At 34.7% G+C, this 25,425-nt stretch overlaps 1 protein-coding gene across 1 annotated transcript in view; it reads left to right on the top strand.

Moving 5' to 3' along the window:
* Positions 1 to 2,020: 2,020 nt before the first annotated feature.
* Positions 2,021 to 25,425, top strand: part of TRPS1 (transcriptional repressor GATA binding 1) — a 198,157-nt gene continuing 174,752 nt past the window's right edge. Inside the window, exons 1-2 of the mRNA XM_063079748.1 lie at positions 2,021 to 2,953; positions 16,570 to 17,699. Coding sequence (XP_062935818.1) covers positions 2,027 to 2,953; positions 16,570 to 17,699 — 2,057 coding nt within the window. The 5' untranslated portion in view covers positions 2,021 to 2,026. The remainder of the gene's footprint in view (positions 2,954 to 16,569; positions 17,700 to 25,425) is intronic.

Here is a 25,425-nt window from a genome sequence, read left to right as displayed (position 1 = left end):
ACCATATTTTAAATGAAAACTAATTTTTTAAGCTTCTCCTTTCTTTTTTTTTTTTTTTCCTTTTTATTTTTCTTTTTGCTGGCTATCAGTAAAATTGCCCTTCAGCGTTTCATATCTTGTTACAAGTTCCCAAGGCTACTTTAGCCACTTCTGACAGAGGAGTAGAGGTGTCCTAAAACATTGATATCAACAAATAAGACATTGAAATGCAAACATTAAAAAAATTGGTTAATCAGTGTTTCCTTTTTTAATGAAGGTCACCTAAAGCTTGGTTAATTTTAGGGCCTAATGGAATGGCACCTTTGTGAGAAGCACCTTCCCACAGGTGGCCAAGCAGGTTTATATTGCTTCATGATCACTTTCCTTGAAATTTCAATCTTCCTTCCTATAATTTTTCTCTTGTTCCAAGAGGAAGATTCTATAGATATTTGATATATAATATTATTGGTGTATAAAAGAGCAGTATACTTTCTTAAGTACAATTGTACTATTTTTTACATTATTCACTAAAGCTACTTTTTACCTTGTAAACAATTCCTTATACTGTAACTACTGCATTATCCTTGTTCAGTGATTCATATTATAAAAATTTTGCTTGACCAGCTTTTCAGAAGCGAAGGTACACCCATATATCCAAAGCCAAAGTGGTTCCTCAGTAGTTGTGAGAAATTATAGACAAAAACGACTAAACCGTGTTATTAATTTAGATTTTCTCAGCACATTTTGGATAATCGTGGTGTAACTAACTCTGTTAAATCTGTCCTTATGGCAGAGTCGGCTAATAAAGAAGGCTTGTTTTATTAGAAAGTCACAGGTGGAATTTTCCAAGAGACATTTGGGGTGATGACTTATCCAGCACTAGACAGTTTTTCAGCTGAATGATTGAGAAACACAAGCCGTAGAACCCAGTCATTGGCCAGCCTTTGTCAATGCATTCTTTAATTGACGTGACACAAATTGTTTATTTCTTTATATCGTTAGAGTTCTGACTCATTAGACTTCAGGTAGAGGCATTTGTCACAGCATTCTTATTTTAACCTTAGTCACTGATGCCACTAACTTAAAAGGCACACTTGAGCTAGCAGGTAAAGGTGAACCATAGGCAATTACTAGTATTTTGTCATTTTGAGCACAAAATGACAATGTCATATGGTTCAACTTAATGTTTTACTTTAGTTAACTTCAGTGTGCTACTGATGGTGGCACTGGTATTATTTCCCCAGGCTGTGCGTTGAAACCTGGGCTTCAGTTAGGTTCTCCTTCATGTTGGATAGTGCCCTGGTAAAACCTGACCTGACCACTATGATGCTCATACCTTCTGACTTTCAGGCAAGCCCCTAATGGCTTAAAGAAATTTGTTGGTAGTTCGGAGATGAAACATTTGTTATCTTCCATTTCCTGAAGTAATAGGGCAGTTTTGACTCTGTGTATAACATGGCTGTTTCTGTCTTTTTGACTCTGAAGATATTTTAATTGAAACTATATTTATATCCTGGTTGCACAGTGTAACAGTATTGAGTTACAATTTATGTTTATGTATACATATACATATCATATAAATAAACATGTAATATATATTCTATAAACATAAACATGTATATATATCCTATAAACATAACGTGTACATATTATATACAACACGTATAAATATATACACGTGTATATATCATCAATTATATCTAAAGAAAGAAACTAGGCAAAAATATAATTGGCAGGAAAGAATAAGTAATAGGAAGGATAGACTAAGCAATAAAAATGAGTCCTTAATATTCAAAAAACTATTTAAAAATAATAAATGAGCCAAAAATAATAAATGAGCTACTCTTGTGACAAAAATAATTCTAAATGTAAATTGTTTGCTTTGGTCTCAATGTTTTTGTTATTTTTAAAACTGAATTTTTCCTCGAGGAAGTATTTTATTATGTACCTAAAAAAAACTTGAATAAGTAAAATATTCCAGATTCTTTTACATGTCTGTAACTTTCAAATAACCCTGTATCTGCCTTTTCCCTGTATTTTTACAGATATGGTCCGGAAAAAGAACCCCCCTCTGAGAAACGTTGCTAGTGAAGGCGAGGGTCAGACCCTAGAGCCTACAGGCACAGAAAGCAAGGTATCTGCAAAGAACAAAGAATTTTCTGCAGATCAGATGTCAGAAAATACAGATCAGAGTGATGTTGCAGAACTAAATAATAAGGACGAACACAGCTTGCATGTTCAAGATCCATCTTCTAGCAGTAAGAAGGACTTAAAAAGCTCTGTCCTGAGTGAGAAGGCTGGCTTCAATTATGAAAGCCCCAGTAAGGGAGGAAACCTTCCCTCCTTTCCGCATGATGAGGTGACAGACAGAAATATGTTGGCTTTCTCATCTCCAGCTGCTGGGGGAGTCTGTGAGCCCTTGAAGTCTCCTCAAAGAGCAGAGTCAGATGACCCTCAAGATATGGCTTGCACCCTATCAGGGGACTCATTGGAGACAAAGGAAGATCATAAGATGTCACCAAAGGCTACCGAGGAAACAGGGCAAGTGCAGAGTGGTCAAGCCAATTGTCAAGGTTTGAGCCCAGTTTCAGTGGCCTCAAAAAACCCACAAGTGCCTTCAGATGGGGGTGTAAGACTGAATAAATCCAAAACCGACTTACTGGTGAATGACAACCCAGACCCGGCACCTCTGTCTCCAGAGCTTCAGGACTTTAAATGCAATATCTGTGGATATGGTTATTATGGCAACGACCCCACAGATCTGATTAAGCACTTCCGAAAGTATCACTTAGGACTGCATAACCGCACCAGGCAAGATGCTGAACTGGACAGCAAAATCTTGGCCCTTCACAACATGGTGCAGTTCAGCCATTCCAAAGACTTCCAGAAGGTCAACCGTTCTGTGCTTTCTGGTGTGCTGCAGGACATCAATTCTTCAAGGCCTGTTTTACTAAATGGGACCTATGATGTACAGGTTTGTGCTTTGTATTGTGATCTTTTTGTACAGAAAAGGTCAGTAGGAATGAAACGTAAATTCTTATGTGTGTTAAAACCAAGGTCCCGGTTCTGGACAAGTAGCCTGCTAGATCGAGCAAAAGAGGGGATCGCACTCCATAGCTACTTCATCCCAATGTATCTTCAGAGTTGTCTTTAGCCTCTCATTATGGAAAACAGCCCCAACATTTCTATTATGTTGGGAAAAGTCTTTTCACAGAATTAGCTATGCTTCATATTTCTGGACATATTTCATGGCAATTTTATGTTTTCAAAGCCTTCCAAAAATGACACTAATCTTCATGGTTGTACATGATAATAATTCATGCCTTGTTCTAGTATTAGATTATAAGAGTTTTGCTATAATCTTTCCTTCAGTGAAGATCTTTTCTGTGTCTTGGATTAGGATTAGATTTTATAGGCAGCCTGACTAGATTTGAGTCATGTTGATGGTTGCAGAGATATACTCCAGAAAAGGCAAAATAATTACAAACGAAAATTTGGAAATAACATTTTACATCGATTAAAAAGAATTCAATGTTGATTGTAAGTGCTAGGGACACCAAAATGACCTTGGTGCAGGCCGATAAAGCATTCCTTTCTGCATTTAAGGAAAATGGTAGTAATTTACAGAAGCATGTAGTCATGATGATTTATCCTTCTATTAAAACCAGCATACCTTTCTGGTCTACCTTTCTGTCTTTAGTTTATGGCATATGGTAAATGAAAAAAAAACAACAAACCTGTTACTTTTTCAACTAGATTGAAACATGGAACTGAGTCTAAAGAAATGCATTCATTTAATTTTAGTAATTTTAGCCTAGTTGAAACTCTTGGTCAGCTTGAGGAAGTGTATTAGTTTTTCTTATATTCTGTAGATTTTTATTGTATTATTATGCCAGGGGGATTTCAAAACATATTAGATTTATTATTAACCTTCTTTAGGAATGATTAGAAGATGTACCAGAGAACTAATGAAATCACATCACACTATTTGACCTACTAAATCCCTTAAAATATCAGTCATTTTTATCAACTCAGTAGGTCTAGTACATTGCCCTAGATCTCTCTATTGACCTACTGCCAATTAAGAAAGACAGGCAAAGGAGTTATAAATAATAGGTAGTGAACATATTTTGCAATGCTTGTAAGAATCAGAAGAGAAATTTCCAAGTCCTTTAAAGTGTCAGAATGGCAATCTTATCACTTTAAGGGAGGTATAAAGAAGAACTCTTAAGAAGCCAGTTTCGTCTTGGTAATGCTCTTTAAAAATTCCATCTTACTTTGTGAATTTCCACAAATAGAATTATTTCTGTGGAGCAGCAAATGAAGCCGACATAGTTATTATGCATGAAAGCTACATGCTTTGAACTGCTGCCTTATTAAAGATCATTTCACTGTCTTATGTCAGATACACTCTGCTGTCAAACTGTGATTGGAAAGCAAATACGTGTTTTAGATAAAAGAGTTGGAAGTGAATAATGTCAATATGTGAAATGGTGTTTTATAATTAGCAAGTAACATGAAGTTAATACCTGGATTTCCGGCAGGAGTTTCAGTTATTCACTCTGGGGACAGCTTCTGGGGGAAGCTGATCTAGGCTGTCAGGAAAGCTCTAAAACAAAGATTACTAAGGCCTATAGTTTGGAAGAATTTAGATTTTTAAACATACTTCCATTTCCCCCAAACAGTTATTTGTTCAGTTCTTAGTTATTTATAGTAAAGTTTATGTTTGGGTAGAATGAGCTGGACACTTTTCCTGGGCAGTGATTTTAGAAATAAAGCAGATGTGTGTGCTATCTGAGTTTGAACTAATAGAACTAGAAATAAAACAGCTGATCATAGACTATGCTGTCTACTAAATCCTTGCAGCACACAGTAAAGAAGACAAAAAATGGTAGGAAATAGCATGCAGGAAGATAATCTTGTTTAGATCAATTTTTCTCCAAAGAGAAATAATATGGCTAAAAATAGAAAAAAAGCAATCCATGGAAAAAGTGGGTGATTATTTCAAAAAAATGATTGGATTTTGATACAGATCTAAAAAGTTAACTTCCATTTATGAAGAAAACACCAAATATACTTGTAGGCCAAATGGTAATCTCAAATGCTTTGCACATATGGCAGATATTAATGCAGAAACATGTCTGAATATAAGTAACTTATTAATATTTTTATGCTGAAATAAATATTGAACAGCCTCTCTGTGTGCATAAACTGAAGAAAAGCACATCTGAAATTCCCCTTTTTACCCACATGTGTTTGTGTTGCTGAAATGCTGTTTGAGAGGTTCTTTCTTTGGCACTTGAACTGTGTGAAGACTAAAAAGCTGTGGGAGATAAAATGCTGACTAGGGATTTCTCTAATGCAGTTTTGTCAGAAATATATAGTAAGTTAATGACTGGTGTATATTCTGATAAAAAGATGTTGGTAAATATGAGTATTACAGACAAATAATCATTCCATTTCAGGAATTATTTATATGAATCCATAATTTCAGCTAATTGAAGTAATAGATGAACAATTCGTTAATCTTTTTCAATTAAACTGTTTTTTTAAACATTCAGAACAGTTGGTGGTTAATAATATATTTATGACATTTTAGGCCAAAAAAAAAAAGAAAAAAAGGAACAGAAGCCAGAAGTAAAGGACTTAAAAAACGCTGTGGCTTTGATCTGTATTTTGGTTTGACATGGATGGTTTTAAATAATTTGAACTGACTTGAGTGCAAATATGAGATACACAGTTAAGAAAAAGAAGTAATTTAAACAAATTCTAAGATTTCCAGTTCCAAGGGCAGATTATTCTACAAATATTTGTAGGAATAATTGAGATTTAGACATACTTGTACTGATAATATCCGCTTCTGTATAAGTTATATCACAAATAACTGAGTCAAAGAGTTACAGATTTGTAAAAATAATGTCAGACGACAAGGTTTCTTTTTGCTGCATAATAGATAGAACCCCAGCGGGATAATTGAGGTCATTTTAAATAGCCATCATAAAACCAGGACTGTATTTTCTAAGTCTGTTGAATTCCTGAAATTCTCACCAATACATCTTGAGGTAGTATGCCCAGCCCTGAAATCAGTAAAGATTTTGATTCTTTACCAAGAATAACAAGAAGAGATATGGCTAGGTCAGAGCTAATTGATTTGATTAGGATGTTAGTTTCCCAATTTTTCATTTTCCCTGCATACTTTATCAATTGTTATGCTTTAATTTTTAAAAATAATGGATGTGGCATGATTGGTAAGCCCTTCATGTAATTTTTACTATCTGTATTCAACCTTTGAGGCTCACATATAGACCAATAATAAGACAAGAAATTGAGTTCTTAAAAAAGTAATTACAGCTTCTTTCTTTTTAATCTGCTTTATTATGCTTATATTTAAACCATTGCTGAATGGAGGCCTGCATTAACCACGCGGACTTTGCTGTTTCATTAGGGCTTAATGTGCTGTGCATTAGGGCGTTTGCATCATTTTTATGGGGGAGCTTTTAGACCTCAGATCAGGTTATAAAAGTAGGAGTGCTGTCAAGTTGTGCTTCCCACGGGAAAGTGTTCATGCTAGTCCAGGTTTAAAATGTTCGTGATGTATATGTTGTCTTTTCATATAAGTAAACCTTTTTGATTATTCAGGACTCCAAGAAGGTAGCTACTGGATTCCATCTATTAAATTCATTTTAGCCCTTAATGTAGTTCTAAGTTAACAGAAGAATCTCATTATTAACTTACCAGGGACTATCTTGTGTTTGAGCTAAGAGTGCTACATTTCTGTTTTATAAATATTTTTATCAGAGTTGCCCAATATGTCATGTTAGAAGCAGGAAGAACAGATTTTAGAGAAAGAAAGTCATCCTTTGGATTTGTATTTTCAACATATTTAAGTGTATGAGCTTTATGGATCCTTAACATATACCAGTACATTCATTTCAACGGGGGATTACAGTTTGGTCTGAAAAAAAAAAAGTTCAGGGAACATTAATCTCGTTGTGGTTTATTTTGACTTGTCTTGAATTTTACTTCCAAACATTTATTTTTTGCCTTGGAGTTTTCTTTGATCTGGAGTAGGAGGGAAGTTGTAGATCTTAGCAGGTTCTGTTTCTTTGTTTTTCTGAGTTGAGGACAATTACACTTTAGAAAAGCTGGTGAATGAGACTTTAATCAATTCAGACTGTCTATAGAGTTCAGAATGCTTGGCATATGAACGCATACTTATTTTCAGGACTGTGTCTCTTTAACAAATAATAAAGTGTGCAAAATAAAACGTACGCTCACCCCAAGGCCATAAAGCAAAGCATAGTTCTGGCATTTACCAGGTTATTTTCATCAGTGGAGATGGCCGAGCTGGATAACATAGCCACCCGGGTAGAGTAGTTTGACCATCTTAACTAATCCCTTTACCTGGAAGACAGTTAAATCTCCACTTGGCTTTGTTACAAGAGAGTCGGTAGGGTAAATGTCAGTCCCTCTTTGATTTTCGGTTTATTTGTTATCATTTAAAGAACATGTATCATTTTCTTGAATATCAGTATTTCTCTCCAGGCAGAATGTTTAGAAGAAGAAATCATGGTTATCAGTGCACCCAATCAAATTTAGAATTATTCAGCTCTTAATAAAAGTTTTATCTCTGTAATGGCCTGCTCTTCTAGCTGTAGCAAGTCAGCAGATTATTCAGCACTTTTTATTTCTTGGGTCATTGTAATTACAGCATACGTGCAGCTGTTGGAAACACAGATATACAAATAGTGTGCCAGCCCCAGGAAAGTTTGGAGAGAGTAGTTCCCTTTCATTTTCTGATTTCTCTCTTGGAGTCTAGTTCCAAGAATCATCAGACCATAGACCTCTTGAATTCTTTATCATATGATTCCATATTTGAAGAAAGTATTATGCATTTTTAGAGTATCAGACAAATCCTTGTTTAATTTTAATTGAGAGTCAAATGTAAATGTTATTTTTCTGTATTACTTTTAATTTGATACATACTTGTTTCATCTTTTAGTTTACATAATCAAAAATTGCACAGATCCTCTATTATTTTTTTCCAATTTTGTATTCAGGTCTACTGATGGCCAACATTTATTAATCTTATGTGCATATGTGGCTTTAAGTTCTTTATGTGTGTTAATCAACTCATTTTCATAAAAAAAAAAAACCCTTGAAGTAGACACTACTACCCTTATGTCCATTTTAAAAAATGAGGAAGCAGGCATAGAGGGATAAAGTAATCTGGCCAAGATCACAGAGTTACATAAATAGAGAGAATGGGATATAAACCAGGGTAGATGGGCTACAGAAACCTGTCCTCACAACTGCTGTATTTGGCCTTCCCAAATAAGAGTCTGAGTTTACTGCAAAGAGAAAAGCAATGGAAGGCAGGCCAATTGCTTGTAAAGGAGGAAATAGAAGACTGGTAAATCTGGGCTGTTTGATGCGTACTCTGAATCACACTGAATTTGGGGACCTTTGTGATGTCTTTGAGATTATCCCTATTATCTGATCCATGTAGTGTATCTTATTTGAAATTACTAAGTTTATAGTTGAAAGCATTGAAAAGAAAATTAAGTTTGCTAACGTCTTAATTTTTGAATTATGGTGATTCATTTTCACTGGAATAGAATCTACAGAAACTAGTTCTGGTAGAAGGAGTAAAGGGCAAATTCTAATTTAATCAATCAAGGATGCCATGTTTTATCCCTACCTTAAGGGGCATTTCATTCACGTGTCTGATATATTTGCTATTTCCCTCATTTAGAGGACTTTTTTTTAAAGGAATTTATGATTTAATAGATGATCTGAGGGCTGTCTTCCACTCTTCTAGTTACTAGACACAATCTAGGTTGGTTTTTCTATGAAGATCAAATGTTAAGGAGATGCACCCAGCTCCCATTATGTTCTGCAAGGCTGCGTAATTAAGGTTTTACTCCTCTGCCTGCATTAAGTGCGAGGATGGCTGTGGAGGCAGAGAACAAGTCAGAATGCCTTTCCAGCATCTAAACTGAGTGTGCTTCATACCCGAAGCATGCTTGGAGCTGTGTGATTTCACTAGATTCTGAAAGCGTGGGGTACAGTGAGGAGCCTGAAAATTCAAATAGTCTACTTGTCTAGCATTTCTCCTTTCATATTTAGATGGCCTGTTGATGTAAGATTAAAGAACGCGTGAATTCTTTCATGTGTCCAGGAACATATTTGGGAATCTTATAAATGATGGATTGTTCTAAGACCTGTTTTTCCAGCTGATGGGCAGCTCTACCTGGATATTCTCCTGGCACCTCAAAGTCAACATACATAAAAGGAAATTTCCCCCAAACGACTCTTTCTTTTGGCCTCCTTTCTTCCGTGCTTTTATTTTCAAGTCAGGCTGGAAATCTTGGAGTTACCCTGGATATCTTTCTGATATTATCTCCACCCAAACGGTGGAGTAGTTTGTTCCATTTCTTCCCTTCTTTATTCTTTTACTGTCATGACCTTTAAAGTTTATTTAGTAAATTCTTATTGGTTTCTTCTCTTTTTTCCTTCTTTCAATTCCCTTCTCTTCTCACCTATCCCTTCCTCCCTCCTCCTCTTCTACTCCTTTCCTTTTGTTTCTTTTCCTTTCTGTTCTTTTTTCTTCTCCCTTCCTCCTCTATCCTTTCTTTTCTCCTTCCTTCTTTTTCTCCATCCTTCTCCTTCCTGTTTACTTTCCTCCTTTTCTCTTTCTTCTTTCTTTAATATTTAAAAATTCTACATATAAATTAATCTTTCTGCATTTTGTAGGAAGTATAGGTCTACTGCTATCAAAATATATCATCTAATTACACTTGTATAATTAAATGCAGGCTCTTGCATAAGACATTCCTTGCAAACTCTCTCTCAGTATTCTTATTAGAATAGTAAGAGTAAGGTGAGTGCATTTATATTACTCATTACACAGCAGGTGCCATTATGTAGCAGATTCCACTTAAAGACTGGATAATAGCTCGATCCCCTCAATATTTCTGAGAGCAGCTTGCCTTGTTGCATTCTCCTTTATGCTTTCACTCATTTTGTTTCCTCCACCTGAAATGCCTTTCCATGACCTCTGCCTTTGAGGCTTATCTTCAAGTGTCATCTCATCTGTCACAGCTTGGCTGCTACCTCCAGAAGCCTTTGCTGACCTGTCAGTCTGGGTTAGGTGCTCTTGCTCTGTGTTGTCATGGAACGTGTGACATCTCTCAGCAGAAGCATGTATTATTCCACTGGTGTTGTCATCTGTTTACTTGTGAGCTTTTTGTGCTAAACCACAGATGTGGGGGTTTTGGATTATGTCACTTCTTTGTGCGTGGCACTTAGTAGGTGTACAAGAAAGTACCCTTCCCTGGGGGAAGAAAGCCCCACATTTTCAGAGATTAGACTTTATGTGTTCCCACTGGATACATGGAATTCTTATTTATCTCCATTATGAGCTGGCGACCATGGCCACGGTGTGTTGGGTGCAGGAGAGGAGTGCTATGGAGAATGCACTCAGTTACAGAATCCACTTGTGCTGCATTTTCTTTTTTGTAGTTTATTGCATAAAAGGTTGTCTTCCAAATTATTGAGACAGACATTAAGATTTATTATTATTCTGTCATCCCAGATACCAGATAACCATAGGGAAATTAGTTCAGAATTATACTGAGTAAAACAGGAAAACCAGTTTAGGGTAAACTTTATTGCTGTAATCCAAAAAGCCAATTATAATAATGTGCATAATGAAGAATATGCAGTATTTTTTCTTTAAATGTACCCCTTATACCAATTTAAGTTTCGCCTCCCCTCACCCCGCTCCATTGATTGGCTTTTATAAATCCAAATGAGAAGGGTGTTTTCTGGAGTTATTACAGTGAGACCAATAGGAACAGACTGCAGGAATAAGCTATGCACGGCATGAGAGTCAGATGATTGCCGTATAATTAGATTTGTGTTTGAAATTTTTAAGCATTTAGTCTCCACCAAAAGTATATCATTGAAGTACACTCTATATTCTAGAATGTTTCTTTGAAGCACTGTACATGCAGAAACATTCTCTATGTATATTAACAGATTAATTCTGAATATACTGTAGTTATTTTAAGCCAAGATCAGCCCTTACAGATTCAAGTTACTTGAAACTTCAGTATTTGAACAGTGATTTTTTTTAAGCAACTTAGCTTTCTATTTTTAAGATTTTACTTTTTTGACTATCAGCCCGTAACCTCAAGTCCTCTTAAATTAGTACCCTCATAATTGTCTCTGTTGCTATCAATTATAGTACTTGAAAATGAACCACATCTAAGGAAAGGTTTGTGTTTAGTTCAAACATCTCTTTTTTTTTGCTACATTGAAAGTAAGTACATGTGCTAGAGTGTCATTTTAAGAGTTCTGAGGCTTTAAAAATATTTTCCTTTGACATATTCTTTTAGATATTATTATTAGTTTTTGCCTCATAGTATGAGGAAAGAAATAAATTGAGGTTAAAGACCTTGAAAAAAGCCAGTGTTTTTATGTTTGTCACTTTTAAAGAGAAATGTTTTTGTGAAAAGACATATGTAAATAAATTATAAATGACAGCCACTACATGGAAGGAATAGTTTTAAAAATTAGGGTTAAAATAGAATAAAAAGCCATTGTAGTCCTCAGTCAGTGCAAACCAATTTAAAGTCTGTTCTTTTTCATGCCTTACTAGTTGTGTTGTGTTGTGTTGGGTGATTCTATATAATTTTAATGATATAGAATGGCTCCATAGTTATTTGCTTTTGGGTGAAATGCATTTTGCATTTTTTTAAAGAAGCCCGTATATGTCAGCTCAAGTCAGTGATAGTGGTGCTATGACATGCTGTAGCTTCCTTATCCCAGGTAACTGAGGGGCCTCAGGAATTTCTGTCTGTGCTCACCTCTCCCTTAAGGAGTTCATTTATCCATTTAACAAAACTGCATTGAACTCCTGCTTACTTCCAAATATTAATAAGATACTATTCCTGTGCTCTAAGAAAGAATATAAACAGAAGCATTAGTTTAGTGACAGTATGAGAATACTTCAAAAAGTTTGTGGATAAATAGAATTAAAAGATAATAGGAATTTTTCCATGACCTTTTTGAAGACCTCTCATAGAACTGAATCTTTTCATTTACAGCTAAGAAGACTGTTAGTGACAAGTGTGTGAGTTTGTCACTAAATGACTTTGCCACTTTCCATCTATTTAGTCTGTTCATCCCATTGGCAGGAGAAATTTACTTGGATCATTTGTTTCATTAAATCATAATCTCATCCGTTTGGATGTTACTCTAGAGTGCACTAATGTGGTATTCCCTAGCCACATGTGGCTATTTACATTTTTTAATTAAAATTAAATTAATAAAAAATTAAGAAAATACTTTAATTAAAAAATCAGTTCTTCATTGCACTAGCCCTGCTTCAAGTGCTCAATACCCACATGTGGCTAGTGGCTACCATGTTGGATAGGGAAGACTATAGCTCATTCTGTCAGCTCGGGAAGTTCTGTTGGACAGCACAGCTCTAGAGTTTTCATTTGATTCTCCAAATACTCCTATAAATGGCAAGATGTGCAATATTACTTATATCCATAAAGGTGAGGAAACTGAGGTGCCAGGAAGTTAAAAAATGTTTCTTTTCACAGAATTTAAGTTAGAGAACGTCCTCTGAGAGCAAACAAATGCAAGCAAAGGTAAATACAGATGAATAAAAGGTTTTATCTGTAATTTTTGATCTTAAATTGCAAGTATCTGGAAGGCAGAGGTGTGGTCTAGCTTGTTCACTGCTGTTCCTAGTATCTGTCAGAGAATCTGACACAAACTCAACACTCAGTAACTATTAATTGGATGAATGAATACATGTAAATTTTGATCTAAGCAGAACTTACAGTTTAATATAATTTTTAAAACATGGGTATCTATACCAAAAGAACTGCTGGGTGAATGGGTTATAATTAATGTTCTGTTTAGCAAAGAAGAAAGATTGAAAGCTATACTTCTTATTCTGCTTGTATAGTGCTAGCTAGGGAACAAAATTTTTTTTAATCCTTATTCAATTCAACTATTTGAGAAGTTTGCAATAATTCTATGAATGTATAGGCACTCTTTCCTGGCAATAAGTTTCAATAAACTGTTGCTGTGAACACTTATTTTGCATAACTGTTCTTGCTATGTATTTGTTTTTAACCTAGAAAAGAATAGTTTTAAAATAATGCGTGGATCATGAAAATAAAATATATAGTCAGTAGGCATGGATACTTTCTTCTAAAATAATAAATTATGTTTGATTTCAGGATGGTGTTTAAATGATGTACACCAGTTGTATTTCAGTCTGACTTAAGTGTGCATTACTGTAGAAAGTATAAAAATTGCTAAGTGTAGCTTTTAGGTTTTCTTTTTGAAAGAGAAAAGAAATAGAACATTAAGTAATTATGTTTTCCAAAAGTGGCTTTTATAATATGTGATTCTAATATTATATTAGCTTCTAATAATATATAATATTAATTTGATTTATTGATATTAAACAGGAAGGCAAATAGGTAACCTGTATAAGTGTCAGTATAGTTGTTGTTGCCATTAAATGAGACCCATGAGTTTTTGTTTGCTTGCCTGGTGGTTTTTGAAAAAGCGGTGAGTAGTATCAAACTAAAACTTCCTCATAACTAAAATATATAGCCATTAAAGCATTCTACATAATGGCATTGACAGATCTTCCCTGGGTAAAAAACAAAACCAGACAAACAAAAAACCCCAGCTTTTAGATGCAGACACCACCAGCTTAAAAAAACCTAACACACTTTCCATAGCTTATTTAATGCTTAACCAAAACGCTTTACTGCTAATTTTTCACTAAATTGCCTTTTTTTTAGTGGTCTTTTCACCTGATCATAGTCATTCTTAGCCTGGATTTTCTGACTCTTAGGGTTGTTGTCAAATAACAACCATCTGGAAGGGATATTATGATGCTTAGTAATAATTTACTTAGTAAAAATTTTAATTTGCTTCAAAATCATACGTTTAGAGATTTCTTAAGAATACGTGTGCTCTTTGTTCAGCCCTTTCCTTGTGGTCATGGCACATGAGACTTGAAGATTGCAAAATCAGAAATAGTGATGATGTGTGTGGTAGTTATCGGGAATCTCGGTTCTACAAGCAGAAGTTCAAAGCATTTTATATTAGGGAAGTTCAGCAACTCTGAAGCGATGTGTTAGCTGAAAGAAGAAAATTTTCATCTCTAGATTATGTACTCTTTCTTTGCCTGCATTAAAGAAGAATGGGATACTTCTGAATTTGCCTCTTTTGATTCAAATTTAAGTTCCAGATAAAGTGCCTGATTGATGGCATCCCATTTAAATCTTTTCCTTTTTGAAGATAAGGTTTCTCCTCATATCTGGTGAATTGAGAAATATATGTAGATATTTTGCAATATTATGTATTACTTTTTAGTGCAAATTTTAATTGCTTTAGTCACTTAAATGCTAGGGTAGAATGTTCTAGACTGTATTTTCAGGTGTCTGGCTTTGACATCTCTCTCGCAACATAGAATGATTGTCAGGTGGCTTCCTGGAAGGGTGCCCTGCTCTTAGCTTTCTGGTTTGGTGATGTTCTGTTATTGACAGATTAAAATCTGTGTGCTTGGTATGGTGGATTTAGATAATGTCTAAAGTGAAACATTATCCTTTTATTAAAGGCTGTGGGAGACCTTCATAAATTATCTTACTGTTCAGTAAATGTTGAGTAGTCTGTGTTTTAATGCATATTTCCTAGAATTGTAATACTGGACATAAATTTAGAGGTTGCCTCAATTGATGAAGCTGTTGGCCAGAGAGGTTAAGTAACTTAATCAAGGTTATACCTCTCTTTAAACAGCAGAATGAAGACTTCATTTCTTGTTTGGTACAATAGAGGTGCAAACACAAGGAATATTATTTACATTTTAAATAGAGCCTTTAAATGATTTTGAGATGCCTGGGACTTTTCTCATGGAGTGATTTGGATATGAGCAGCGATCACACATGTCATTTTTGAGCAGCTGTTGAAGAAGGCAGAGCATGATTATGCCACTTGCTTAATATATTACATCTGGTGGCTGGAAAAATTCAAAAATTCACTGTTAGTTGGAAGGGAAAATTTCTCCCTGTTTGGAGCATTTCAGCCAAAAACTCTTTTTTAAACTATGAATTTTGGCTACTTAGTGGTGGAGCCTAATTTTTTAAAAAATTTCTTTTATTTACTAAAATATATTTTCAAAACATTTATTTTTAATTGAAACCTAATCGATTGTACATATCTGTGGGATACAGTGTTAAATATCAATACCTGTGTACAATATGTGATCCTCGAATCAGGATAATTACTATATTTATCATTACACAATGTAATCATTTTATGTGGTCCTTTACCAATTTCTTGCCCAACCTCCCTCTCCCTCCCTGTTCCCCTTTTCCACTTCTGGTTACCTCAGTTCCATTCTCTCCTTTTGAAAGTTCACCAAATTATTGTGATTGTCATATCTTTTTTCTTGTTGTTTACTTGTTTCTTTCTTTTCTTTTTTTTTTCAGCTCCCACTTATAAGTGAGGATATGCGGTATTTCTCTTTCTGTGCCAGGCTGATTTCACTTAACATAAGTCTCTCTAAGTTCATCCAAGTTGCTGTGAATGGCAGAATTTCATTCCTTTTAATGGCAGAGTAGTATTCCATTGTGTATGTCCTTATTCAGTTGTCCTGTAGAGGTGCACATTGAGAAGGGAGAAAGGGTTTTATATAAAGTACCCTTTAAAGGCCTTCATAGCCCAGATGCTATGTAACCTCATAATTTGGGAACGAAAGCAGAGCTGTAGTGATTTTTATGGTGGAATTATTTTATTTTGGCATATGAATATCCTCGTGACCCTCTCATAGGAGGAACGTTTGCTGTGATACAGAACCTTAATCAAATAAAGCCCTTGAAGGTTTTCTTTTGTCCTAGACTAGGAAGCATTTGAAACTCTTTACATTGGTCCTCCTTCACTAAGATTTCCTGCCCACTTCATTCATTTTATTTTTAGTTTCATTGTGCATGCCTGGGCTTCAGTTATAAGTGATTTTTTATGTTCATTTTAGCACCATTGTTGTACCCAGAAGATAGACCTCCTCTTGCCTGCAGCGTCATTGCTGTAGGAACTGAACAGTAGATTTCCTTGGAGAACGTCTGCATTGAGTAATCTCTGAGCAACTGCCTCTGGTTTTGACAGTAACCCTTAGCTTTGTGAAAAGAAATCCCATGTGATCTGGATGCTTGCTTCTGCAAGGATATGATTTGAAGGAGACAGTAGCAAAACCTACTCAATTGAAAATTGTTTTCTTAGTTTTTTTAAAAAATCTACACTATTAATTTTTATGAATTACTTATAGTGCTTTTATTACTTACTTTCATCTTTTACTTTGGTCTAAAGTGTTTAGCATAATGAGCCTCTCAAAGAGTAGCTGTTGAGAAATGAGGAGTGAATTTATTTGGCTCTGATTATTCAAGTGATTTCATAATAAGCAGGAGTACTATTGTATTTTTTGATGTGGAATACTGCCAAGTATTGAATTAATGACACGTTAAAGTAACATTTGTCTCTTCTACACTCCAGGTCACTTCAGGTGGAACATTCATTGGCATTGGACGGAAAACACCAGATTGCCAAGGAAACACCAAGTATTTCCGCTGTAAATTCTGCAATTTCACTTATATGGGCAACTCATCAACTGAACTAGAACAACATTTTCTTCAGACTCACCCGAACAAAATTAAAGCTTCTCTCCCCTCCTCTGAGGGTGCAAAACCTTCAGAGAAAAACTCTAACAAATCCATCCCTGCACTTCGACCCAGTGACTCTGGGGACTTGGGGAAGTGGCAGGACAAGATAACAGTCAAGGCGGGAGATGACACTCCTGTTGGCTACTCAGTACCCATCAAGCCCCTCGATTCTTCGAGACAAAATGGTACAGAGGCCACCAGTTACTACTGGTGTAAATTTTGTAGTTTCAGCTGTGAGTCATCGAGCTCACTTAAACTGCTAGAGCATTATGGCAAGCAGCATGGAGCAGTGCAGTCAGGCGGCCTTAATCCGGAATTGAATGATAAGCTTTCCAGGGGCTCTGTCATTAATCAGAATGAGCTAGCCAAAAGCGCAGACGGAGAGCCAGTGACCAAGGCAGAGAAGGGCTTGAGTGGGGCTAAAAAGAAGGACTTCTCCAGCAAGGGAGCAGAGGATAATATGGTAACAAGCTATAACTGTCAGTTCTGTGACTTTAGATATTCCAAAAGCCATGGCCCCGATGTAATTGTAGTGGGGCCACTTCTTCGTCACTATCAGCAGCTGCATCACATTCATAAGTGTACCATTAAACACTGTCCATTCTGTCCCAGAGGCCTTTGCAGCCCAGAAAAGCACCTTGGAGAAATTACTTATCCGTTTGCTTGTAGAAAAAGTAATTGTTCCCACTGTGCACTCTTGCTTTTGCATTTGTCTCCTGGGGCGGCCGGAAGCTCGAGAGTCAAACATCAGTGCCACCAGTGTTCCTTCACCACCCCTGATGTAGATGTGCTCCTTTTTCACTATGAGACTGTGCATGAGTCCCAAGTGTCCGATGTCAAGCAGGAAGCAAACCATCTGCAAGGATCGGATGGACAGCAGGCTGTCAAGGAGAGCAAAGAACACTCATGTACCAAATGTGATTTTATTACCCAGGTGGAAGAAGAGATTTCCCGACACTACAGGTAAGCCATAGAGGGTGGGGGATCCCAAGAAGAAGAGAGAAAGAATCCAGAGGGCTGATCCAGGAATTGTCGGGAGTGATTCTCATGACTTTAGGAAGTTACAGGGCAAGATCACATAAAAGATCATTCATAGCATTGCAGATAGTATACTCATATTTACAGATGTGATAACCACAGATTTTAATTTGGTCACTTGTTTCAGAACACGTACTCATGTTTCATACCTGTCTTATATCATTTACTGCATATAATTTTAAATTTGCTGTGATGCTGATAATGCTTATGAGTTTACTACTTTACCATAATCAATTTATTTGTCCTTGCTAATTGTGACCTTATATCCGATAATTTTTGACAGCAGTTCCCAAATTAAAGGTGCTATTATAATATATTCTGTTCTCTTTTCCAACTGGGAAACAATCAACTTGAGAGCATGTTGCTTATTTTCTTTTAAAATGAGATTGGACATTCTTCTAGCTTTGAAAAATTGGGCAACATCGTTTTTTTGTCATACAAACAGTAATCTTGAAGGTGAGAATTCTATATAATATGTGTGACTTTGGATGTACACCTGCTCCTCCAAGCAGGTAAAGGTTAAGTTCAGACTCATAACTAGGGGCAGGGTATGTTAGTATTTTCCTTCTACTTCCACTCTATTCTCTTTATAAACATTCTTTTTTGCCAGCTAATCTTTAACACTTTCTAGAGATGAATTTGGAATGCGTATCTTTGTTTTATTTACATATTCATTCCTAAATGAATTAATTCCAAAAATACACATTGTGCCAGGCATTGAATATACAGGAGAAAACAAGACAAACATAATCAGTGCCCTCATGGAGCTTATAGTTTAGTGGGGAAGACAAGGCACTTAACAGATCATTATGAGAGTGATGGATGACATAACAGATCAAGTACCAAGCATTGTGTTTGAATATAGTGACAATACATTCTAATGTGGTAGATTAGGACCTGCCTTCCAGAGGAAGGAGCATTTAGACTGAGACTTGGTTATAATTAGGAATTAGTTCGTTAAAGCCCTAGTGGTACAGAGTGTTCAGATACTACTTAGGGCTTACTGAGTGCATTGTTGTTATGCCTCTAGGCATCAAAGGGAAAAGCTTTATTTACTATTGTTAAGTGCTTTTCCATATGTAGATTCAATTTCCTAGCTTACAAATCTAGTTATTTCAGTTTTTTCATCCCAAGATTTTAAAGAGTTCCTTCCATTCCTTTTCAAAGTTCAGTGTTAGTGTCAGTATGTGTATGTTTTTTTAGTCAGCAGTAATGAAGCAGTTCATGTCCAACAATAGGCTTATAATGTTAGATGTTAATTTGAAGGGCATTTTAATGTTCACAGTGAATCAAAATGTTCAGAAAACACTTACTTGAGATTTACACTGTTTAATTTATAAGGTCAGCCCTAGGAAAGACACAGTCCTGCAATCAAATATGTGTTCACACTTACAATGAGGGTTTTTTGGCTCCTCTGATGTTAGCTGCATGTTAATTGATTTCTGGGGCTAGCAGACATCAGCTTCTTTCTAAACTTGACTAGTATGGATATGTGAGTACGTGTGAGTATTTGCATATTGTGTATGTCATTTGTTAAGTGATGTAAAAATTAGATAATCCATTCTTTTTTTGAAGGGGCAGCTATTTTCAAGAAATCCTCATGATTTACTTTTATCATGAGGAAATCAGCCAAAATACACATTCTTATTCACACACACACACACACACACACACACACACACACACACTTCTGATCCATTTACCTACTAGGTCATTTGTACAAGTGGCTTTTCTTGAGGAAGCTGAGGCTATTGCTGGAAACCTATATGGGATAACGGTGTTTCTGCATGCTTCAGGTAAACAAAATAATCTGCCAAGAAATAAAAGTATGAATAAAAATATTACTGAATAATGTCAGGATTTAGTTAATATTCAGTAATGAAAGTAAGCTCCAGAGAGAAGAGACTGTTCTTTTCTGGTTCACCACTGTATCTGAACAATTTAATATAATGCTAGGATGCATTATAGGTTTTCAGTGAATATCTTTATATAAATGAATCCCTGTGTGTTTTTAACTGCACAGTAGTTATGAATAAGTTGAGTCCTCCAAGGTGAGTTACATTTTCATCTTTTACTATTATATGGCCTTGGAACCCTTCTACGGATCTAGAGGTCCACACCAAGTGACAGTTGTCTGTTTATTTGGAATTAAAGTCAACCTCTCAGCATTTTATTAGCTGAAAACTTAAACAGCACTTGTCTCTAGGCACTAAAATATTCTTGCACTTACTTATTTTTAAATCCTGGTGTGGTTTGGCTGATCCAAGATTCTTTAAGGTTCTGAGTAGTTTATCTCTCATCTGTTTATGAGTTCTTGTAGAAATATTTGAAATTTGGAGCCTTAAACAATTTCAGGAGTTACAGCTTGGTAGGAAATATAAAGCATCTCTACTAAAAGTTGAACAACAATGAAGGCCCCAGGAATGTGAAAGAAAATAGTCACATGGATGTTTAAATCTAGATCTGCTGTCAAAGCGTCTTCCCCAAATCTCACATTTTGAGGATAGAATAAGAGGACGCATTTACCTTATCACAGTAGTATCTTTCTAGTTAAAGTTATGTTTATTCCTGTTTCATGTTGGGAAACTTCCACCATAATCCTGTGTTATGGTTGTAGACTATTTAGGCTTTTCAGAGAATTATATGTAAGACTTATAGTGTAGTAAAAATAAGCATAAGCTGCTAACTGTGCAATATGTGAAATCCTTTAGCTATAAAATAACTATAACTGAGAAGCAAGAGAGTTAGTTGGTCTAGAGCTCTGAGTGGAAAAAGTCTCAATATAGATGCCATTGCACGTGCATTTTCCTTTTAAGAACTAGGTTTAATCTGGGTTGAACAGCAAACATTATCTGTTCAGCAACTGGGATTCTCTGGAGGTTTAATATTTACCTATAATACTCCTAACCCACATCATGACTGAATTATTATGTTCCACTCATGAATTTGTTTTTCTGATTTCTTTTGTTATCTATTATTTAAATTTCAGCTGTGTACCCATTCTCTATTGACTGCATTCTCCTTATCAAAGTTTTGGTGTTATAACTTATGCTTCTGGCATAAGGAGGAGGACTATCTCCTTACAAAACAACTGTACTGGATAGAACCTACTTTGTAATGTGTTGCCAGACAAATTAAGGGAAATTTCTGAAGCTTTTGTTCTCCTCTTCACCAAGAGTGAAATAAACCCAGAATAGGGTGAAGCAAACAGTAAGCATAGATTATGAGGTTTCATTGAGGGAAAATGCCAATATTGATGCTGAATTTGATCAGGAAACTAAGCCTGGAGTCACTCATGGAGAGAGGCTGCCGAATATGTGATTTTCACTTTAAGCTGGGACCTTGAAGGTGGGTAAAGTTTTTCCAAATTGGTGCCTCCTTCTGGCTTCTCAGAAGTAAACAAATTTGTCTACAGAAAATGTTCTCCAATCTTCACCTCCAAGATATCCATGGATGAAGATAAACCTTATGTGAGCTCACTATTATAAAAATTCATCGTGTGTACAAATGGAAATAAGACACCATATGTGAAATCAGGAAACACAAATGATAGATTTATATACCCAGAAACTTCAGATACAGGAGTATTCAGTTATAAAATAATGATTATTAGATGGTTAAGCAAATTAAAATTACAATTACAAAATTGATCAAGCATCATGAGACTATAAATTACCAGGAAGATCCAAAAAAGAAACAAATAGCATTGCATTTTTTAAATTAAAAAATATAACTGTTGAAACTTAAAACATATGGATAGGTTAAATGACAAATTAGAAAATGATAGCAAGCAAATGAGTTAATCAGAATGAGACATTAGACAGAATGTGTGAAAGAGGATAGGAGATGGAAATACCAATGGCAGATAGTAAGATATGGAAATACAATGAGCTGTTCTAACACATATCTAACCAGAGTCCCAGAAGAAAAGAATATAGAGAATGGAGAACAGACAATCAGTATTTGAGGAGAAAATTGAAAAAAGATTTTCTAGAATTGATGTAAGACATAAATACCCAAATACAAGGAAGCATAGTATACACTAAGCAGGATAAATGCAAATAAATCTAATCATAGACACCTTGTAGCAAATTTAAAATGCCAAAGCAGAGAGATCCTTAAGAGCAGTTAGAGAAAAACAATAAATCAACTTTTCAGAAAAGATAATTCAGTTGACAGACTTTTTATTAGGAACAATGGAAACCAGAAGAAGGAAGAATGCTATTAAAAGTTTTGAAAGAAAAAAATCGAACCTGGTATTGTCTGCCTGTCAAAACTACTTTCTAAGTTTAAAAGTAAAAGCAGAGACATTTTGAGATAAGTAAAGATCACAGAAGCATCTTGGTCTAAGAAAACATAGCCTGCTTCATTTATGCAGTTTAAAAAGGGACACACTAAGGTATTGGGCAATGCTACTCCATTTTTGAAGGGGAAATGACCAGAATTAAGGTGTTCCAAGGTGTTTCAATTGTTTGGAGTTAGTGAGTTAGGGCTTGCTGCGCATACTTGGAAAAATTTAAAGATAACCAGCGAAAGAATAAGAAATGAGTATGTAACTGCCAGAGCCATGGAGGAAAAAAACAGAATAACAAAATAAAGAACACCCATAAAGTTCAATACAGTTTTTGAAAAATGGCAACAGAGGATAAATGGGAAAAGATGGACAAATAGAATTTCGAAAGTAACATGGTTTAAAAAAACTTCAGGTATCAAAAATCTTAATAAACATATGGGGATTAAACTTTCCACCTAAAAGATATTGTCAGAATATATTTAAAAATAAAATTCATCTCAATGCTGTTTACAGGATACACACTCCAAACATAAGTCTCTGGAAACTTCAAAACACAAGAATAAAAATGAGTTATACCAGTGAATATAAATGAAAAAAAAAATGAGGTACCTTGATTAATCTCATGCAACTTAGACTTTAAGACAAAGAACATATGAAGGAGAGAAAGAATCATTACATAATGATAAGAGCTTTAATTCGTTAGGGAGATACAACAGTTCTAAATACATAAAATATAAATAAATATAAATAGATAAGGCAAAAATTGATAGAGAAACTATAGGGAAAATATGACAGACCACAAACACAGTGGACATTTTTAAGAAGCATCTCTTACTCATTAAAGGTTAAGCAGAAAAAAAAAAAAAATTCAAAACTTAAAAGATATGAACAATGAATTAACAAACTTAATTTAATAAAAATATGTAAATCCCTCATCCAGCAATTACAAGTACATGCTTATCAACCAGATATAGACTAGTTATGAAAATTGACTCATATTAAGCCAAAAAGAAATCAGATTTCAGAAAGAGCATGACATAAAACATATCCTTTGACTCAGTGCAATTTAGTTAAATCTGAATAATAAAAAGATAAGGATAGATGAAGTTATACAAAGCAAATAGTAACCAAACCAAAAATGAGATCATTTTATTAGTTTCAGAAAACATAGACTTTGGGATTTAAAAAAAGGGATTATAAGCGGCAGAAACAGTCAGTGCATGAGTTTGGAAAGTGAATTAGGCAAATTCTGGCAGTATCAGATGTTTATTCTCAATGACTACATAATTTTACTCCTCAGAAGAAAACCTTTTGCGTAGGTGTACTGGGAAACTTGTGTAAAAATGTTCATAATTGTATTTTTTTGAAAGAACAAAACAGTGAAAAGAAAAATTAATCAAAAACAAAACCACAAAAAACCAAACTGTCTATTGTAAGAGAGAAATTAAATAATTTATAGAATTTTCATGCAGCAGAATATTATACAGTAATGAATTTGAATAAATGACAGTTGACTACAACATGGATAAATCTTAAAAGCATAATTTTGGCTGAATAAAAACATGAAGAAGATTGTTTGCAGCTGGATGGCATTTTATGTAAGTCCCAAAAGGAGTAAAACAAAACTATATACATATATAGAATCATATACATGTGTGCTTACATATTCAAATAAATATATTCAACTGTACCATAAATATTATTTTTAATATATAATCTCTATCTATTTCTATCCATTTATAGATCTATCTCTATATAAAGATCTTTAGCTATCTATATAAAATGATATTCTATGATTCTCTCATTAGGTTCTAGTTTTTAATTTGTGAACCTAGATATAAATATGTGTGTGTGTGTGTGTGTGTGTGTGTGTGTGTGTGTGTGTTTGTGTGTTTGTATGGGTATACACATATATATATCTGTGTCATTAATATTACATGGAAAATTTTTTAAATAAAAAATGAGGCATCAGTTTCATCAGTGTACATGTTTAGTAAATACATGAATAAATGCTCAATCTCCCTTATTAAACTACTTAAAAATCAGTAATAAAATTGTCTACCTACAAATATTAAGATGTTCATTCTTGACTGGAATCTGGAAAAACACACTTTTTTGGGTAGCGGATATGACGATAAGCATCTGCTCAGTAGGAGATTTATGAATGCATTATAACATTTTAAAACATTGTACCTTTTAGACATAAAATATGTATAAACTCAGGCTGAAAAAATTAACATTGGGTACAGCAGGTATTCGAGTTAGTGTAGCTACTGCTCAGTCTCTACCTTAAAAGAGCTCTGTGAAAGAACATGGGGTGTGTGCTCTGTTAATACTGAAGAATTAGATTAGATTTTTATGGTAAACATTTAAATATCAACACATCTGAAAATGCCAAGTACAAGGTGCATTAGTAAAGACTTTTAAAAAGGGTAAGGGCCATGATGGGTATATTTAGATTTGTGTATGTCATAGATTGTGTTTTTTAAACAATACCTAATAAATCAGTTGACTGTAATACCTTGAAAAATAGACCTAATAGTTCAATTTGAAAACTCCCATTGTGAGGCAAAAAGTTACGCAGCATACTATAGTCCATTAAGAAAATAACCCAAAAATGGCATTACCTTATTTGTATACATTATTTATTAGAAATTTCAGATTTAATAGTTCCTGAAACTTTGTGCAAGAACAGTTATCAAGTCTTGGAACTAGGCGAACTTTAGCCGTGATTTTTATTTCATATTAGTTTGTATAAATTACTTTGCATTCCTTGTTTACTATCTATTTTATGGAAACGCTTATCTTTCTGTTTTGAACATTTGGTAGGGAATGTTTTCCTTTTGGATAAGCTGGAATTTTTCAGATATGACATGAGTTGTATTTTCTTCTACCACTTAAAGATGAAAGCTTCCCTCCCCTCTTCCCCCAGAAGCCAGTTACTCCAAATGAGTAAATACTAATCAGATTATTTCAGTTTATTAATGCAAGATGAGTGGACTAAATGGACTTTTACTCATTCAGAATTAAAATTTTTTCTTAGATTATTTTCTGTAGTTTCCTTCTCCCCACTTAACTAAGGCTGAATATTATATTTCCAACTTCTAAAGGATTGATCTGATTATCCACCTGTAATTCCATTTTTGTCTATTTCCCTCAAATGCTCTCCTCCTGTTTTCATCTCATCATTCAACAGTAGCAACTATGTCAAGTGCCACTTGGTAGACTTTTATACCAACAAATTATGGGTTACAAACATGATGGACTTTATTAGACGTCAGATCTACTGAACTGTATTTAAATATTTAAATCACCTTTATTTACCCTTGTTCTGTGATAATTTATCTGTAGTTGTTT

The sequence above is a fragment of the Cynocephalus volans genome, chromosome 15, assembly GCF_027409185.1.
Source record: "Cynocephalus volans isolate mCynVol1 chromosome 15, mCynVol1.pri, whole genome shotgun sequence".
Classification (NCBI taxonomy): Eukaryota; Metazoa; Chordata; class Mammalia; order Dermoptera; family Cynocephalidae; genus Cynocephalus; species Cynocephalus volans.
Note: the sequence above shows the minus strand (reverse complement) of the source record. Positions and strands in the feature narration are given on the sequence as shown.